The 20,581-nt window shown below is 38.2% G+C and overlaps 3 protein-coding genes across 3 annotated transcripts in view; 1 reads left to right on the top strand and 2 right to left on the bottom strand.

Moving 5' to 3' along the window:
- Window positions 1-10,926: 10,926 nt before the first annotated feature.
- LOC134530146 (uncharacterized) lies at window positions 10,927-12,637 on the top strand. Its single transcript, XM_063364768.1, has 2 exons — window positions 10,927-11,435; window positions 11,820-12,637. Exons 1-2 carry the CDS (start codon window positions 11,253-11,255, stop codon window positions 12,507-12,509), a joined length of 873 nt encoding a protein of 290 aa, XP_063220838.1. The 5' UTR covers window positions 10,927-11,252; the 3' UTR covers window positions 12,510-12,637.
- On the bottom strand, window positions 12,522-18,541 carry LOC134530145 (putative nuclease HARBI1). The gene is made up of 4 exons (XM_063364767.1): window positions 17,317-18,541; window positions 16,961-17,017; window positions 16,196-16,411; window positions 12,522-16,048 (listed from the first exon to the last, which is right to left on the bottom strand). The coding sequence occupies exons 1-4, from the start codon at window positions 17,599-17,601 to the stop codon at window positions 15,545-15,547; spliced, it is 1,062 nt and encodes a 353-aa protein (XP_063220837.1). The 5' UTR covers window positions 17,602-18,541; the 3' UTR covers window positions 12,522-15,544.
- Window positions 18,542-18,901: 360 nt separating this feature from the next.
- Window positions 18,902-20,581, bottom strand: part of LOC134530144 (alpha-tocopherol transfer protein-like) — a 37,225-nt gene continuing 35,545 nt past the window's right edge. Inside the window, exon 8 of the mRNA XM_063364766.1 lies at window positions 18,902-19,427. Coding sequence (XP_063220836.1) covers window positions 19,276-19,427 — 152 coding nt within the window. The 3' untranslated portion in view covers window positions 18,902-19,275. The remainder of the gene's footprint in view (window positions 19,428-20,581) is intronic.

Below are 20,581 nucleotides of genomic sequence, written 5' to 3'. Positions count from 1 at the left end.
GCCTGACTCGGGTGGGCCATGGCCAGGGGTGTGTTCCGTTAGCGGGAGCGTATACTGGCGGGTGCAGGTCGGGCTCTGGGGTGGTCGTCGGCCAGACGACGTCAAGTCCAAAACTGATCGGAGCTGTTTTCCCGTGCTTCACGTGCCTTGGCGCGGAGGCGCGCGGCGCCTCCGCGCTCAGTTACCGTCGGGAGCTCGCAGGGGTCGGTCGCTCCGCGAACGCAGAGCATTCAACTTTCGCGCTACATCCAAGTCTCAGCAATAGTGAAAGTTCTCCAAATCCTTTTACCAGCTCTGCGCCGACCCCACTCAGTCGCACGTTATTTCGTGCGACTCGTAAACTAATCATTTTATTCCCAACAGGGAGTTTTCAACTTATTACGTATTTCCATGTACAAAGTCTAAGGACAGCGTAATTGAGGTACGCAGTTTTCCGGCTTCCACAGCCAAGTAATCGTTATCGTCGAAGGCTCTCAGCCAGCCACGTGTGTCGAGTTCTTACTCGTTAATTTACTTATCCAACTTTCCTCGTATTTAAATGTGTAACTTGTAATGTGCATTCTAACCACATCATAACCGTTTAATTAGTGACTGTAACGTGTATGTCTTATCTAACCGAACCCACGTACTTTTCGGGACTTTTAATATTTGGCATCAGGCTAGATTGCAACTAACTATAGAACATTCATTCGTATGTGCTGTCGTACATAACAACGTCAATCTCTGCATAAGCTGCGGCAGCATTACAACTCCGCGACTATACGCCGCGTCTTTCACGTTGATAATCGGGCACTGTAGAAGTCCGCACCTACCACTTTGCAACCTATCCTGGCCGCGCGTATCGTCTACGAATAGAGACTCGCGTGCCGCGACGGTCAGACAACAGACGCGGCCAGTACTTGGACCAGTGTGTGTAACGGTTCTCAATAAAGTGCAGTGTCGTGTCAACCAGTTAATTATTTATTCATAAGGCGTCCTGGGTGGCCTGAACAGCCCGGGTAGGTTTCGAACCACGACGCGCTCCTGCCTGCAGTCATGAGGCCAAATCCCCGTTAAAATTATTGAGATCACTTTTCAAATTAATAACTACTTAAAAAAACTTAGACAGGCAGCGGGAGTGGCGTCAAGGACATGCTATAAACTTTGTTGGATATTGGGGGGAATAAGCTTAAAAGGATCGTTTTTACTAAAAACAAAATGGCATTAGTTTCGATAGCAAACAAACATTAAATTAGCAAAGAACTTTGGTGATTAAAAAGGTAATAAGAGTGTAATTGTAGCATCCCAGAAAAATTCATGTCCCGACAGTCTACAAAATTTCGCCAAACAACAAGACAATACTGTAACAAAAGTTCTGTTACTTCAATTTACACAGCTGTAATTGTATGTGAGGAGGTTCAAAAAATTAAAATAAATAAAAAGTGACGCCGTCCCCGCTACCTCCGATTATATAGACGTGATTTTGTTAGGTTCGTGTTCTCAGGGAAGGTTCGGCCTTGTGGCTAGAGGTAGGGGTCAACGCAGTAGGGCCCCCCGAGCTGTTGAGGCCACTCGGGACGCCTGAATAATAACACAAAACCTCTTCAGATAGTTGGTGAATTTAATACAGCACAGCCCAATACATGGTGCTGCCCGTTCTGGCCGTAACGGTTTGCCCGACGCGACTAGTCACACGCGCAGCTCACTTCCTCAGTGGCGGCTCACGATTCTTATGCGCGTGAGGGGCAGACTCGTATACGTGACGCGAAAGTTACAAAAGACACTGACATGGCACACGATATTTTGAAGCACAATACACTACACTAATACCTAGCTCTGGATAAACTGGGCTAGCAACACGTAGGCCCGTGTCTCCGGCGACTCTACGTGGTGACTAGGTGTGTCCCAGGGAATGAATCGTTATTAAGTTTGGTGGCGCACTGCCGTACGACGGTGATACATAAGCCCTGACATGACGAATTACACTTAGGCGAACAACTATTCCACTAACACATTACACTTGATAAACTGGGCTAGCAACACGTAGGCCCGTGTCTCCGGCGACTCTACGTGGTGTCTAGGTGTGTCCCAGGGACTGAATCGTTATTAAGTTGGATGGCACGTGTCGCCTGCTGGCTGCCCCGTGCAGGCCAAAACTAAGTAGCCTGTAGGCTAGGTTGGGCGTGAAGCGCCGACGTAAAAACACATACTCTCCCCACAGTACTTACGTATGACGTAAAACACTCATCTCGGAGCACTGATTGAATTAAGTTAAGTACCTCATGGTAAATTAAGGCCGACCGCGGAACTGTACAAAAGGTTGAAAAGAAATTACACTATGGAAAACTACATGTCGGTGAATGCAAAGGTTGAAGGTTCCGCGTTGCGCGCAGGCTGCCGGCCTCGTTGAGCTCTCGAAGGACACTGCAGGTGTCGCCGCGCACGACCCTCCTCCCCCGCCAGCCCTCCCGCGGAAACGTGTGAATTTCGCGGGAAACTGAACCGGCCAGGTTCGGGACAAATCGCACATTGAAACATGATTTTGCAAAGACTTAATTATTAATTAATAAAAAACAATGTTTAATAAAATCCTGTGGAAAAACATAATTATAACAATTTGTTGTAGTGCGGCGGAAGGATATGCCATACCCGGCCAGATCCTTGCGCCGGTGTAGCACTCGTTGTATGGCGTTCGCCTCGTCGCACGAACTGCACTTTGCTGCGCGCACGGGCGCGTTCGGTGCACACGCTTTTGCGAGACGTTGATGAAGCATAGCGGTCTATGCGACAGAGGAGCATTGGCGGTCGGCGTCAAAAGTTAAACATATAAATAATTCAGCACTTGATATTTTCTCATATTCTTTATATTATCATAGATGTTCACTGTAAAATAATTATTTAATTATTAATATAAAGACATGATCCCAAAAGATGCATGTAATATTTATTTTAATCACAATAAACTATTTGATTTAAATTCATCCAGTAAATACAAATGTAACATATAGAATATTTACATCAAAATCAATATGAAAGTTTGATTTTGCATTTTGCAGCGTGAAATAAATGTTTATATTATCATATTATTAACAGTGATGCCAGCCTCCAGTGCTCCCTTTGGATCGCACAGGCCGTTACGTCCCAATACTTACTCGAATTGCGTGTGCAACGAACACGCCCGTGCGTGATGTGCGCCGCGATGAACGGCAAGCCGACCGAAGCGCCCGGCTGGGTGTGGCAATGCGCTAGTGTGTGAATGTGTAATTTTCTATTCTTTCCATAAACCAAAATAATAACACTTTTAGAGATAATAAAGTAATATAAGAATTGTATATCATTGTAGAATAATTATTGAATATCTCAAATTAACAAAATTTCCATAACTGGTCGTGGCTGTTTTCCCGCGCTCCATTCGTTTTGGCGGAGGTTCGCGCCGCGCTTTTTAACCAGTTCCCTGTAGAGGTGTAAAAGTAACGAAAAAATGTGTACCCGTATGTATTCGTTACTAAAACAATTAGTACTCGTTACTTTCGTATCGTTACTCGTTACTTCTGATACCGCATGACATGGCACATGCTATGTTATGTAACAGCATCGAATCGAGTCGTATTTCGTACGCGTACAGTATGACGTCGCGTAAATAAAAATAAATCGAATATAAACAATTAAAAATATTTGATAATTAACAGCTTTTGTTAACCAAGAAACAATTAACTCTCATTAGAGCGGCTTTATTATAATATATCTTTTAAGATAAGAACATAAAACGTGAAAATACGCGATTATAAAAAACAAAAACATAGATATTTATAATTTGTAAAAAAATACTTTCTTACGTTGTTTCTGTTCGAATCTAAAACTTTGTCTACACACACAATACCTTTAATAAACAGTAAAAAACTTGGACGACGAATTTCCAAATTATACTTTTATTAATAAACAAACATCGTTCTTTGTAACGAATACGCGCGCGCATGCGTGAAACATACGAAAGATGCGAGTAACGAAATGCATTCGTGTGTAACGTTTCGTTACTCGTTACTAGATGCCGCACCCGTTACTCAGTAACGAATACATACGGTTTGCTACAGCTCTAGTTCCCAGTTTGCAGTTGCCATTCGGCGCTCACCAGGGATGGTTGCTTTGCGCTCGTCGCGCAGACATTTTCGCGCCAAAACCAGCATCTAGGCGACATGGCGTAAGAGCATCCTAAAGGCCTCTTCACAATAGCGCGGCGCGGCGCGATGCGACGCGTAGCGATGTGACATCATTCGATACCAACCAATCAGAGTTAACATCGCTCGCGGCGAGCGACAGCTCGCGACGTGAGCACAAGCGACAAGACTGCCTTGCCGCGGCGGGCGACATCGCTGATGACGTAAGAGTAAACAGCCAATCGCAAGCAATAATTCGGAGAGTTATAAGAATATCAGTTGTTAGTAAACAAACGATTGAAATAGAAGGTAATAGGTATCTGGAAAGTGATATTGATGTAAAATAATTTCCTGATGCAAGGTACCCTTTTTTTTTAAAAAAAAAAAATCAGCCAAATTCAAAACAATTACAAGAAGTGTCTGTACTTACAAAATCACAATATCTGCACTAGAAACGCAAGTTAGCAAGTTATACCTTAGTGTCATCGACAGTCTTTCTGCTGGGCTCAATGGTAGGCGGTGAGAATTTTTTTTGTAACATTGGATCAACAATATGCAGCAGCGCATCAAATTCATTAGGAGACATCCTCATGAATACGAAATAGTTGTCACTGTCTCCTAATCGCATTTCTGAGATAAGATTATGGTAGTCCCCTTGACCGAATCTATTTGCATTTGTGGGCCTTGTGTGCCATCTTCTGTTATTATTACTATCAAGTAATAATAAACAGAACAACACACTCTGCCTGTGAACATTTACTGCATGGCGATTTATATTCATGCCTCTTTTCACCGATGCTTAGTTACAGTACACTTGCATATGCAATGCCAGACAAAAAAGAGAAAATTTTAAAATACATCCACATAGTTTGTTTGTATTTACTTATATGTTATCAGATGTCGCCGGCAGATAGCAGGCTGTTTCAACATTTTTTTTTCGCCAGTCGTATCGCGCTGCGTCGCGCCATTGTGAAGTGTACAGCCAGCGACTTCGCGTTAGATCGCGAGCTATCGCTTCTTCGAGTTGCCAGATCGCGCCGCGCTGCGCTATTGTGAAGAGCGCTTAAGTAATGACTTTTGTATTCGCAATCCAGCCGCGTCATGGCGATCTACAGTAACTTTCATGTTTTAGCGTTTATTATCAAGTTAGGCTTTTCTAGGTTCATAGTTTATTTAAGATTATTATATTTCATTTGTTTTATGTGTTTATAATCCAGCCGCATCACGGCAGTCATCAGTAAACAGTCACGTCTCGCAGTATATTTTTCACGTACATCTAAACATATTTGCAATCCATCACGAACTTTGACTTATAAGTAGTTACATTCCTGTTTAAGAACTGTTGATCATGTACTTTTGCCATTTCATATTCAATTTCAGTCAGTAGCGGATCCAGAGGGGGGGGCTAAGGGGCTCAAGCCCCCTCCAAAAGCATCTGGGTCCACTATTGTTTTAGTGTTTGCCTTGATAAAGCCTAGCCTCAGCTGGGTCATGCCCCTCCCAAACCAAAATCCTGGATCCGCCACTGATTTCAGTCATGATATAAATTTAGTTGCAACTTTTCAGTGCTGCAGTGGTTCGCCGCGACCTTAGTTTTGTCAGTGCCGGTCTCATGATAGAATTTCTAGACGTGTTTGCCGCCTAACCTGTTCACGTGCAACGTTGGTGTGTTAAACCGACCATGTAGAGACAGTCTGACAACAGGCTCGGCCAGGGTTGGACCAGCAAGTGTATCAAACCTTAATAAAGTGCAGTGTCTTTCCAGTTGGTTTCCTTTTATTTCAAGGCGTCCTGGTTGCCCTGAACAGCCCAGGTAGTCACGTGGACGACACACTCCTGCAGCCACGAGGTGGAACCCCCTTCCCACCCTCTGAGATCATTTTCAATTGAATATTTATTCTAAACTTAATCAGGCCAAATAATTGGGAATCTAAAGTATACATGAAATGTGTGACACACAAACGTAAGTTACTGCTGACAAATTCAAAATTATAGGATTCTACAAATTATTAATGCAACACATGCGTTTAAAATGTATTTTTCAACCTTAATTGTACAATGTCAAATAAATTTAAAAAATAAGTTATAAATATACTTTAATGAAAATGCATATACGAGCCACCCTAGCTCCAGGAAAAGAATCTAAATCAAGCAGGATACCAATATATTGACATGCCATTGTGTCGCAAATGAATTTAAATGCCATTTACATACATGTCAAATGGGCACAACAGTAAGCCCTTACCAGGCCTGATAGGCACGCAAGAAAAATGACAAACAAGAAACTAAGCATTTACAAATCAATTAAAGTTTATGAAAATGAAAATTTAAATTATAAAATACCGCAATTATGAGCGTCCTGGACATGCCTACACCCTGCATGGCCTCGTAGTCATTGGCCGACTTTAATGCATGAGAATAACGTTATATATATGCACAATAATTAAGGTTTAAATTTGAAGAGTGGCGATCGAAACCAATTGTAAAATTGGAAAGGCACTTGAAGTATAAATTACTTTTTTCTGATGCAGCCACCATGCACAAAACACAAAAACGACAACTTATGAAGATTACAATCACTTGGCAGTGCAAAGCCTGATGTTTTCTGTCACCAAAGGTTACCACCGCGCTTACAATCTCAAACTAATTGAAACAAATTACTTTTTAACTCCATGAATACTACAGAGTCTGACCACGAAAGAGGCGGATAACTCGCCAACACCCGTACTTATGCCTAACTCAGGTGCGAGGGTGTATGAGCCAAGCACAAGAGGGGCAGCAAATACACACACACACACACACACACAAACACACAAAAAGATACATCATAGCACTAGAGTGCAAGCAGAAAGGAAGGGAGGTAGCCAGCTCTCGAACACATCTTCCTAGTTGTGTCCTCTTAAAAATACTCACCTGCAAAATAATTTTGTATGAAAGAGCAAATTATTTGTCTATAACTTTTAAAAATCACTGAACATTTTTTTTTTGTAAAAGGTATTTATGTAGGGCCTATGTTAAATTTATATATTATTTAAATTTTGAATTCAAATGCACAAAAATCATACATCTAAAAACTTCTATCCAGCACTATAATGCATTATTTAAATGCAAAATGAGATTAAAATTTAAAAGTTTGAGATAGCTAAACTTAAAAGTCACTTTGATGATGAGACTTTATTTAAAACAAATTTATGGTTATCTGTTTAACTTTCTTTTATGGAGATAGCTGGAAAGCTTTTTTCGTTCAAAATTACCCCTACAACTCTATTGTCAAATATAGTTGGAAATAAAAAAATTTCAGTGTGTCCAGGTCTTGTGGAATTCTCAGGAGACGACGTGCTGTGATTTAGTGAAAATAAATTTTTAACTTCGCCATTTCCATACCGTCCCATCCATCCAAAACTTTGCGGTATTGGTGCTTGATAAGGTATGAAGGTTAGAAAGTATGAATTAGAATTTCCATTGTTAAAAACACACTTCCATTAAAACAAACTACTTAACTATTTGCACATTGCAAACACAACATTTCAGCCAATGTTTTGGCATCCAACTAATATGGCACAATTAGTTGAAGAAAACAAACAGGTTTACCCAATTAGATTGTAATCATGCAGACATGGCAATCCCCAGATTACTAGCATAAATTGGCTATGTTATATTTTTAGAGAGAGATTATTTTTCCAATCATTTTTATTGTGCTTGACATATGTTGTGAATTGTCTATATTTTTGATTTTTCAAGATCACTTCATGTTCTAATGCAAAAGCATCACATAAAATTATTTTGACATGCAACTTCTTACTCTCATTTACCTTTGAGGCCATTATTAAGCCATGCCACTTAACTTTTGTTGTGCCATGCCTCGAACGATTAGTTCCGGAGCACATCTTTTGTCCAGATTGCTGCAGTAAATGGCCATCTTGTGTGTGTATTAGCTCTAGTTGTATTTAATACCGTGATGTTACTTTGGCAATAACATCCGGTCCCCACTCCACCAGTAGCAATCCCCGCTGTTGGAACACACCTGCCCACAAGGGACCCTAAAGGCCCTGTCACACTGTCAAATATATTCTATCCAATAAATTGGACAACAAAATTTGAAGGGTGATTTTGGATGAAATACGTCTTCAAATATATTGTATTCAATATTATTTGACGAGCAATGTAAAATATATTTGAAGTCATTTCACACTATCAATTTTCTTTGAGTGAGCTCGTTTTACCAAACATTCTGTAGAGAACTGTAAATGACAGTATTTAGAATCACAAACAAATTTTGGGTCAAGGAACGCGGGCTTTTTTAAGTAGGTTATATTCCAATTTAGGTATATTGTGATCATACACAGTTTAAAATTTACGTTTTCCAGGTGTTTGCAATGCCTGCATTAAGAGCATCAAAGTGTTTCAAAAGCTGTAGCTGTAATTGAAATTGTAGCAAGTCTCAGTAAACTAGAAGAGAAATTTAAGAAAAGGAAACGCAGATGGTGGACGAGACAGTGGATACTTTCCCGGCAAACAAATGGTGTTTTACCCCTTTTTGTTATGAACTTCGATACGAAGATGCCGATTCATTTCCGAACTATGTAATAATGGATTCTGAAAGTTTTGATCTTCTTCTTTCAATTGTGGAATCTCGCATTGCAAAGAAGGATACTCATTTGTGCCAGTCTATACCAGCAAAGCAGAGGCTGGCAGTTACATTAAGATTTTTGGCGACAGGGGAATCATTTAAGTCCCTTATGTTCTCTACAAGTATTCCACACACCATCTCAAAATTTTTACCTCAAATTTGTAGTGCAATTTATAGTGCTCTTCAAAAACAATATTTAAAGGTATGTTTAGTAAGAATAAAACATATAATTAAATGTAAATCTGCAAGTAGGCACATCCCTTCTCATTCCCGCTTATTTTCTCACCCAACTAGCTGCTGTTGTATGGACACTTTCACTTGTATTTCATCAAAATTGTTCCTATACTTTAAAGTGAATGTGTTAATTTTTGCTGTGTTTAGAAATTGGCAATTTTGTTTTGTTTTGAATTAAGTGTATTTACTGTTACAAACCTCAACCTGAGCCTTTAAGCTAACTTCACCTCAGTCACATTATCTCTTTAAAATAATTTTTTAACGAGATATTAGACCAGGTATGCTTGTTTCGTACAGCCTGGGAAGTACGTATAGGCTTACTGACAAGGATCTGCTACACAAATTTTTACATTCACGAAAAATGGTATTACTTTCAAAACTTAAATAATAATAATTGAACACGTAGGCAGAATTTTAATATTTCTAGGCCTTTCTTGCAAATCACCAGAGCTACTTGCTTACTCAGAGATGCTGCTTTAACATAAGTCAAGTACCATCTATTGTCAGGAAATTATGAGTCTATATTCCAGAAAATTCCAGACAATACTTACAGAGTAGCAGCTATTGTGAAATAAGGAGAACAATGACTTATAAGAAAGATTGATTGGGTAAGCCAAAATAATTTTAGTTACATTAAGTCTCTGAATTGAAATATTTTAAAATTTATTTTAGGTGTTATTAATTTGGATTTGAAGGTAAAAGTTCCGAAATGCATATCCTAGTTTTGATACCTCATTCCTGATGGCACATTTTGTACGCAATGCTTGCTGTTTTAATTTAGTGTATCAACAATACCTGAACATAAGCAAAACTGGTATAGCAATCAAATAATGATCGTAAGTTGAATAGATGTTTTCTGGTTTAAGGACCATAATATTCCAAAACTACAGTAACTTCTTTTAGTCAAATATATTAACCTGCACTTCCGTACATACAGATTCAATTGGAGGAAAATATACAATAACCATTATTCCAGCAGGAAATAAAATAGTATTAATTCAATTACTGCATTTAATTCCCATTCGCCATTGCTGATATTTAAACTATTACACTTCGGAAACGGAAACAAAAGCGGCCGTTTTATTTTAGATAACTCTGATTGGCTGATCCCATCCAACATCCAACATATTTTAGAACCAGTCCTATACGTAAAATATTTGAAGGAAACTCAATCTCTCAAATAAACATGGCTGCGATAGTGACGTTTAACGTGACGTCACAACCCTCAAAGATATTGGATCCAACATATTGGAAGGTGTTGGAAGCTAAAATTTGACAGTGTGACAGGGCCTTAAGTACGAAACCCTATGTGACACGCAAATAGCATATTCGTATGTTTTTTTCACATCAAGGCTAAAATTAATTATCATCGTGAAATTCTAATGGTTTTTTGTTGGGCATCTATCTCTGTCCAACTATTTATGACGTCACTCTGGAGATACTGGTATAGGGAATTGTGGTAAATTGTGTTCACGTACTTTACAAACAGCGATTATTAAAATAACTTTCATGTGTATGCCATTTGGTTTCCAAAAAGATAAATTTGAAAACCATATTTAACGTATGATATTACTCGTTCTTCCAAAAAATTATTGTTTAAATGTTTTTTGTTTCTTTGGGTTTGTGGTAGGTGGTAAGACCAACAGAAAGAAACTAAAAAGAAAAATTGAGGACTCCGTGCTATAACCATCTTTTCAAAAACTACATTTTATATGTAGCAAAGTGCCTGACATTAAGAATTTAACGGCAATCACAAAGAAACATTTTTCTTTTCTTCTTAAAAAAACTGTCATACTACTGTGGTTACGGGAGTAAGTTATCCGGACTCAGTGAAACAAGATTAGCGTTAACTTTATAGCTAAAATATTATACATAGATTGAGAGGCTTTGGTTTTAGCGCTAGTATAGTACAATTATAGACTATCAGCCATATGCAGAGGTCATCCTTTACTTTAACTTTAAGGGATACTTCATGAAGGGAGGCGCCGTCCTTATAGTTTAAGTATCGTGCAGAGTCGCTTGAAGTACAGCCCGTTCCTTTACTTTATAAAGTGAAGGTTCGCCTCTTACTAAATTGCGAGTGAGGCCGATCGTGTCCGAAGTTAACCGAACTTCCGTGACGTCACGAATACGTCATGGTTAACAGCCAATAGGAACTGACCCACGATTGACTTGTTTACTTTTTTGATAACACGTTGATTGTAGTTGGTTTGTATTTGTTAGATTTATATTCAAATCTACCTTGAGAATACATCATGACGTCCTCTCAAAAATCCGAGCGATTTTCATCTATCGAACGAAGCATTTTGTTAGGGCTTGTTCGTTCCTGGGCACATGTCATCGAATGTAAGAAGACAGACTTCAGCAACTTGGCTGCCAAGAAAGATGCCTGGGCGCGAATTGAATGCGAGTTCAATTCCCAACCTGATGTCATCAAGGTACGTTATTTGCATTATCATATTGAAGTAAATCCATGTGATAGTTATTCTTATATATATATTACAATATAATTTGGTTTAGATATATATTAGGAAAAAAAAGATCGCTAAATGATTGTTCTTAACCATCAGTGACAGGTTATTTGTTATACAAAATAAGTAGTTTTCTCTATTGGTGTGCAGAACAAACTATGGACTCAACAGCTGGCTGAGCACCTAAATAAATACAAGTTGTTTTAATTTTGATTATTTTCTTACCACCAAACATTGATTTATACTTTATAGACAGAACTATCTTTTTAACTTAATGTGTGTACATTTAGCACTACATTTGTAATTCGCATATAATAATTATATCACAGCTAAATTAATTTTAACTTGCAGCGCTCCAGTGCCCAGCTGAAGAAATGCTGGGAAAATGTCAAGACCAAGCAGAAGAAAGCCCTTGCTCTTGCCACAAGACAGCGAATGGCAACTGGTGGAGGACCTTTTGTTAAAGATCCTCCCACAGATCCTGAGCTGGAAATAGCATTGGGCGGTGTGTTGCATTGTGTGGATGATGCTGTAGACTGTGACATGACTTTTCCTTCAGAAGCTTCAGCTTCTGTAGAAATTGTGATGCCACAGTCTAACAATACTGGCTCTGGTGCACTCAGTACTGGCAGCTTACTTGTGAATGCATCACAAGAAGAACCTCATAGTATTGTTCTACCAACACCTGTTTCTGGTTTTCGTGCTAGAAATAAACCAGCAATTGATGTGGAGGTGGAGCGCAGGTTTTTAAACCTTGAGCGAGCCGACAAGCGTGCACGGAGAGTTCTCGCAATGCAACAGGCTGAGCACAGGCTTAAGTTGAGAGCAAGTAAGGCAATGGCAGAGGCAGAAGAGCAGCGCCTTGCAAACGAGCAGGCAGAAGCGGCTCGAGCAGTGGAAGCTGAGAAACGAGCTATTAAATTTGAGCTCATGGCAGAACAGCGTAGGGCTGAGCTGCACGCACAGCAAATGCGACACGCTGACGAGCTACATAAGCTGCGCATCAAGATCCTCACGGAAGCAAATGATGTAGTGTTTTAAAAACAATTTTTTTTTTTGTTTTTAAGATACTGCATTGTTTGCTTCGCATTAACATGGTAATAGGCCTCCTGGGGAACTCGCCATTTAAAATAAAGAGTAACGAGTTGAGTGTTATACCTCCAGATGTTTACCACACGCGGTAGACATCTAAGGTGATTTGGAAACTGGCACAGTCAGGTAAGTATCGTCTTGTTCCAATTATGCTAAATGTGCATGCCAATATTTTTTAATGGTAAAAAAGTGTCCTTTAGCTTCTCTTACTGATCTATTTCAATTAAAGTTATCTGTGACACTACTTGCAATGTGTGGTTGCAAATGTCTCCTGTACACCTTATAAATTGGGTATTGTTCTTATTTATTACAAAGTGAAATTTTTGGTGTCTATATAATTCATTTTATTTACCAAATTAGGTCAATTTGTAGCATCATTGCTACTAAATATTAATCTGGGGTAAATCTGGGTCATATTCTTTATTCCAGAAATGATTTCCAATTATATTCTAAGCACACTACTTATTTTTAATAAAGATAATCAAATATAACTAACCATCAATACAAATTGTTTATGCATAAATAAACTTAGTTTTTACTTTCTCTCCAATTACGTAGCATTTAGTGTGTAGTCAAAATCACCCTTGCAACAATTTACCTAAGTGATGACTGCATAATATCCAAAAACATCCTTACAATTGTTTTTCTACAGTAAAACAAGGTTGCTGGTAAAACAATAAGCTATTCACAATAACTGGTTATACAGTTAAGACATATCCTATTAAAATTCATAACACAGTTTACAAGGAATAGTAAACCTAGCCATACAGAAAATGTAGTACTCATAGGTGAACTTATGGGCATTGAATTAGGATTCATAAATGGTTCACAAGGAGTATGAAGCTAAATTGGATGACATAATTTAGGACTGGTTCACAATATGGTAATTTTTGTAGAGAAGCAGCTTCTGGGAAATAAGGGTAATACCTACTTATGTAAAAGGTTTATAAAGTTAAGTCAGAAACATTAATAATAAGTATTTAATATGTAAGTAATACTTTAATATGTAATAATATGAGTAACCTAATCAACCTTTCACTTATTACTTGTCTTACTTCCCAGAAGCCACTTTTCTGTAAATTTCATTTAAAACATTGTGATGTGGCATATGGAATGTTTTGAAAAATGTTAATTTTAAATGCATACTAGTGAGAACTTATTAGACATTATAAATACACAACAAAATACTCTACTCTGGGTTAAGAACTCATCTGATGTGTAGAAGGAATTAAATTATTATTTTTTTTATAATTTATCATCAGCTGAATTACTTGATGGTACTGTATGCATTAATGTCAGTAAATATTCTGCATGTTCAGTTTCATAACTAAACAAAGGCTTTAGCTCATTCCAATTTTATTAAAAGTTTAAACACAAAAAACAACAAAATACATAATAGTTCCAAATTTTATTTAAGAATTTTACTTTCTACACATTACTCTTTGTAAAAGTGAATGATTTAAAATGAAATTTTAATTCCTGAATATATCTTGTGAGACAATAAGCTAATACAGAGAAGTATCGAAAGATAATCATGTAACTTCCATATTCAGGTATTATTGTGTAAATGTAGGAATTAACAAGACTGATCATGTTTTAAAGCATCTTTGAATGTATAATGCAGCAAGGTTAAAATTCCTTGTGCTACAAACACATTCATTCTAGGAATACCTTTAAGAAGCATAGATACACAATAAGTAGCAAAAATGAAACAAAAAAGGCACTACTTACCTGTCTGTGCCAGTTTCCAAATCACCTTGGATATCTACCACAAGTGTTAGACCCTAGAGGTCTACCATGGGTGGTAAACATCCGGAGGTACAGCACTCAACTCGTTACTCTTTATTTTACATGGCGAGTTCCCCAGGAGGCCTATTACCATGTCACTACAAAGCAAACAACGCATTATATTAAAAATAACTTAAGGAATTATGTTTAAAACTAGCTGCCCGACCCGGCTTCGCACGGCTATACTAATGGAAAAAAATTAAGCCACAGCTCCCATTTACAGTAATTGTAAAAAAAATTCAGTGAAAATTTATTACAATGCTGTATAATGTACCGGAGAGAAAATGAATAGCACCGATGGTTTCCCGACTCGTGCACGCAACGTACAACTGATGTACCCGTACTTCGCTACGGCAGTCTACAGGCAGATCACTCTTGCGCCACTCATTATACATGCCCCTCCTTGTGGGTACACCACTGCCGCGCGATGCCCGTTGCCATGGAGATGCAGAAGGCATCAACAATGCAAAATCTTGTTCTCATGCAGACAAAGTACCCACTGTTTCCTGGTTTTAACCACCCATGGGATCTAATTTTCGGAAAATGTCATCCTGCGTAACATAAGGAACATTACTGTGAAGTTTCAAGTCTGTAAAATGTATATACTTGAAAAAAAAATGTTAATAAAAAAATCAAATTAAACACAGAGAGAGGAAAAAAAACAATAGTTTAGGTTTGTGATTTAAAGTGATAAAAAGTATTTAAATACTAAAAAACTCTTATGACGGTACTGATTGCTTCGTTGTTAATATCACACGGGTGTTTTTTACTTGTATGGGAAAATTAAGAATGATAAGGCATCTAGTGCGTGGCAACAATGTTAATATGCAATAGGAAATAAACTTCTAGCGCCTGCGGCATTGTCAACACACACTTCGTACGTGTACTGCATGTTGTATCTAACCCCCTCCAACACATTTGATTCTAAATTGGACTTTTAGTAAGAATCCCTAATGTTATTGATAATATAATATAGCCTATAGCCTTCCTCAATAAATGTACTATCCAACACTGAAATAATTTTTCAATTCGGACCAGTGGTTCCTGAGATTAGCGCGTCCAAACAAACAAACTCTTCAGTTTTATAATATTAGTATAGATTCTACGCCGTTTGCTTTTGTGATTACATGTTGATTAAAAAATAACATTGGTGGTAAGACAGGGTTTTCAATCTACTCAAAATAAATCAACGAAATTCAGAAAAAGTTTCGCTGAATAAAATCTGCACGCACTTCAACTCCACGATTATTTCGTGGTGCCGCATTTGCAACAGGAACAGCAGGCATGAAGTGCTCCTCGTCAGCTGGAGGAGGTGGCAGTGGCTCACCACGTGCAACAGCTATATTATGCAAAACAGCACATGCAGCGATGACCCTGCTGGTAGTATGGAGACTTGAGCGTAGCTTGTGTCCCAAGCATGAGAACCTCCGCTTCCATACTCCAAACAGTCTTTCTACTGTATTCCGGGTCCGCTTGTGGGCTACATTGTAGCGAGTTTCCTCAACTGTATTTGGCACCAGTATTGGAGTAAAAAGAAAATGCAGTTGAGGATAGCCATTGTCTCCCAGCAGTACTCCTGGCAGAACTCTATTTTCAAAACGAGTCATCACCCGGCTGTTGCTGAAAATCCTTGAGTCATGTGTACTGCCAGGCCACCTTGTCACAATATCAAGAATCTCAAGGTTAGGACCTGAGACAACCTATAAAAAAAATGGACAAACACCATATTTGCATACTGTTAAAATTGCAAGTAAATACCAGTTTCAAAAAACTGTCATAGATATTTATTATCATCGTTCCATCTTTTTTCAATAACAGTACTATAATAAATATCTCAGAAAACATACCTGAACATTGAGAGACATGTAACCCTTCCTATTACGGTAGAGTTCTGCAAACTGGCCACCAGGGCTTCTAATGCCAATGTGAGTGCAGTCTATGCACCCAGTTACACCAGGAAAGCCACCATTTACATAGAACTGCCTATGGTATTCTTGAAGTTGCTGCCGTCCAGGAAAATAAACATACTCCAAAAGGTGCTCGGCCAATTGTGCAGAAACAACCTATTACAAAGTTACCAGATTAGTCAGTTTTTTTTCAAAAAGTAGGTATATATATTCCACTACTTAAATATAGGTAAAACTTAAGTCCCTGCAAAAATAAAATAATAAAATAAAGGCTGAGTAAGAAACTAACTTAGGTTAGGTACGATATGTTACAAATGCTTTGAAATTGAAATAAGAGATAATGGCAGTCTAGGCTAGGTAGGCTTTATTATAAATACAATTAGTAGGTTAGGTTAGCTAATTTAAATATACTATAAACTACTGAGGATGGTTATTTAAGTCTAGCAAGATATTGTTTAAATCAGTAATCAACTAGGCTTTCTAATGTAAACAATTAACGGTAATTTCTCTGAAACTATTAGGTATTTCTTATGTCAGGATTTTGAAAAATATAGAGGAGTTTTAATAGCACTAAATTACATTTGTTTGACATTTTAATCTTTTTTTTTTTTTTTTTTTAAAGAAAACGGGGTTAAACTAGAATTTTACCAAAATTCATTAAACTACTCACATAAAATTATCTTACATGTGTTAACATTGCATTACCTTTACAATCCTTGACACTGTTGCTTGATTGACATGGCATAGGTCACCACATACATTCTGCAAGGGAAACACATGAGATTACTCATACTGTACATAAAAAAAAAGTAATTGTACAAAGTAGTGGCTTCAGGAAAACTAGATGAACAATAAGGTTTTTTGGAATTAATAAATCACATCGATTAAATTAATATATCTTTCACTACTTTTTAAAAATATTATTACAATAGCTGACACAACCTACCTTTTATTAATATACATAATTATTATCCAGCAAATCTACTCCGCCAAATTACCCATTGAGTTAAAATTTAATTGGGCAATTAAACACACACTAAAATAATGTTGTATGTACATACCTGAAAACTATTGCTGCCATAAAATCGCAAGGCTATTACAACTTTAAGAACTGGTGGCAATGGCAATCCTCTCCTATCATTGTTGTCGGCAGCAACAAGAGGCACAATAGTGTCCATCACAATCTGTTTAGAAAATCGAAAACGTTTGACGAATTCGATGTCGGAGAAGAATTCGCAAGGATTTTGACCATCACGTAAATACCGTCGGGGATGATGGTTTTCTCTATTTTCGACCCGTTGAATAAAATCTAAATATTCTTCGTCAAACAATCTCGGGTCATCCATCAGAGCAAATATAAACTCACACAGTACTTTATTTACTCTAAGAACACACAATAATGTTTAGAAATCACTTACGAAACGGCTATTTTCTAGTAAATAAAGTAAGCACTTCAAAATGTAAACAAAGATGGTCTGGGTGGATATGGGATAAGTTGTTTTAACACTAGAATATTTAAAAGAGTCGCATATGCAACAAAACTCTTCCTACACATTCATTTTAAATAATTATCATTATTTACAAGCAGCGCAAGCCCAATTCCTCTTTATATTACAGTAGAAGTTTAATTAAATGAGTTATTTTTTTCAAATAATGACCGCCATCTTAATTTAGGGTCCCTTAAGGCTCGGATCGGGCGGCCTAAAGTATGACAGCTTCCTTCACTTGAAATCTAGGGTGCCGTGATGAAGTGAAGTAGAAGGGAGGTTCTTGCACGGTACTTAGGGCCACTTTTTGCGTTTGAGGGACCCTTAAAGATAAAGTGAGATCTCTGCATATGGCTGTATGTGTAAGTTTCAGTTGGTTGTTATAAGTTCAGAATTATGTGTGTAATGTGCCACAGCGATAAGGCCTCGCCACACTGAAGTGCAAGTGGACCATACATGACGCCCAATTACAATGCAGTTGCACCACTCGCTGATTGTTACATTTATTTTTAGTTACGCTCTGATGACGTAATCCCCATGACTTACCCTACCGGCTGTAAAAAAATTTACTATTCTAGTTACAGGGGCGTAGCCAGGGGGGGGTTTTAGGGGTTCGAACCCCCCCCCCCCCCTTAGCACCAAATCTTTAATTAATTTCTTATTCATCACTCAAACAAATTTCATATTAAAATTAATAAAATTTTTACCATTACAATATTTAAATTTAAGTACCGAAAACTGCTAAAACAGCACTATTTTACACCTTAAAATCGAAATTTTCCCGGGGGAGGACCCCCGGACCCCCCGCTTTAATACGGGGGGGGGGGGCCATGCTTCTTAACACCCCCCATACACAAATCCTGGCTACGCCACTGTCTAGTTATGAGTTTTTTGTGGAAAAAAAAATGGTTTGTGGTAAATATGAGGCTGATCCAGAACTGGCTACAAAATATGCAGATTTCTAAAATTATTTATTATAATATTTTTTTTTAATACAAAATATTTATGTACAAACACGATATAGAGGGAATTTATGAATGAATTTAATGTTCTTTAAGATTGTGGTTATTAAAATACAATCTTTACAGTATATAATTACTTTATGTAAGAAGGTATTTTAAGTTCTGTATACAAACAATTTACAGTAAAGTTAAGTATCTAAAACAATAGCATAATATTTTTATTCGCACAACATTTTAAAACAATACATCAATTCAAAATAAATATCACAGCCAACTGTGTCTTTTTTTAAAGATAACACAAAAATGAACTACCAATGAGTTGCACACAATGTGCAACATAACAAAACCTCCTTAGAGTGTATTTTTTTTTTAATTTTTAAACTGCAATTAGAGACCAGAGTTCTTTCTTTCAAAAACCAAATTTTAATGTCGTGGATCCACACTGAATTCTTCGAAGCAAGAGGATTATCCGAACATTTCTTCGACGACGTATCGTCCAAAGTGTCGTGCGTGTACCCCCACTCACGCACCACACGCACCGATGAAGTCGGACAAAGCAACCGGGCGCCGATCAGTCCAGGTCGAGTTTCCTGAAGGAGCCCTCCAGCCCAAACATGTCGCTGCTGTACGGGGGGTTCCCTACTCGTTTGCTCTCGTCCACCTTGATGGACTCCTGCTCCTTGTACCAGTCGCGCCAGCTGACCAGCTTCTGGTACCACATGTCTGCAAGGAACACTTTGGCATTACATAGCTTCCAGTTTATTTGGTGGTGGCGTGCAGACCATGACAAAATATATGTCCGTACAATAAATTATTTATACTAAGGATGTTTTTAACGTATAACTCTCAAAAATACATTTACGAACTAATATACTTTTTATTTTAGTAATGAAAACACTGCTATAAAACTGCAGATAGGATATATATTTGACGCGGGGGGTTCGATCGGTCGGCTTTACGGTGGATTGTTAGTGGGCGCCACCACGTGGTACGGCACGTGGACCCGGTGAGACTCCTAACTCAGGGCGTGACGTCGCCCATGTGAGACGTGATATTCCCCCTTGAAAACATCTAGCACCAATTCCTGCCCGCTCTCAGCGTCGGGCACGCTTATCCCTACGAAGTGGGCTCTCAGGCGTCCCACACGCCGTCACTCTCCACGTGGTCACACAGATAGAAAATAAAAGAATAATACGTGAAATTCACACACCTGATTTATTCCGCTAATTCCGCTCACACACGTACACGGTTGAAACTATACAAAACGCCCGCGGCACGAATCAGTTTATAGGTGATAAGCCACCACGTGGTCACATATTAAATTACGTAATACGAGGAAAAAGACCGAGACTGGTAGTAAACTAATTAATGAAACAGTCCCCCGACCGAGAGTAGCTCCGAGGACTAAAAGAAAGTGATTGAGACGAAATTAAAGTTAACAGAATTACTTGGCAGAGAAAACAAGCGGTGAGGTCCCCGGAGTGCTGATGCGTCTGCTCTCGGTCGTTGATGGTGGAAGACTGGGGCTGAGGTCATGGCTCGCTCGACTAACATGGCGTCCTCCCGCCGAAACAATTGCCGTTAATAGTTATTAGCGAATTCGTGCCACGGGAAACTAAATTAACATGTCAAGAATGCATTGAAAATTATATAACAATTTTTGAATGAAGAGAAAAGATTGTATCAATTATAATTATTAAGATTTAAATTTAATTATTTTCTGGCTTCGGGTTTCCTCGGGAATGTCCGGAAACACTATGATATTTTAATACATTAGTAAAAAAATAAAAGTACATAATAACCTCCCGGCCGATCTGCCGTCACATTGCACTTAGGGAATATAAAATCAAACAACACAATTATATATACTTATGTTT

Source organism: Bacillus rossius, chromosome 3 (assembly GCF_032445375.1).
Source record: "Bacillus rossius redtenbacheri isolate Brsri chromosome 3, Brsri_v3, whole genome shotgun sequence".
Taxonomy (NCBI): Eukaryota; Metazoa; Arthropoda; class Insecta; order Phasmatodea; family Bacillidae; genus Bacillus; species Bacillus rossius.
This window is presented reverse-complemented; position numbering and strand designations above follow the sequence as displayed.

Excerpts from the sequence above, each read along its gene's own strand:
- LOC134530146 (XM_063364768.1), top strand. The coding sequence starts at position 11,253 with ATGACGTCCTCTCAAAAATCCGAGCGATTTTCATCTATCGAACGAAGC. Across the intron at positions 11,436-11,819 it reads CCCAACCTGATGTCATCAAG|CGCTCCAGTGCCCAGCTGAA; the intron begins GTACGTTATTTG and ends TTTAACTTGCAG.
- LOC134530145 (XM_063364767.1), bottom strand. The coding sequence starts at position 17,601 with ATGGATGACCCGAGATTGTTTGACGAAGAATATTTAGATTTTATTCAA. Across the intron at positions 17,018-17,316 it reads ATGGCAGCAATAGTTTTCAG|AATGTATGTGGTGACCTATG; the intron begins GTATGTACATAC and ends TTTCCCTTGCAG. Across the intron at positions 16,412-16,960 it reads CAGTGTCAAGGATTGTAAAG|GTTGTTTCTGCACAATTGGC; the intron begins GTAATGCAATGT and ends ACTTTGTAATAG.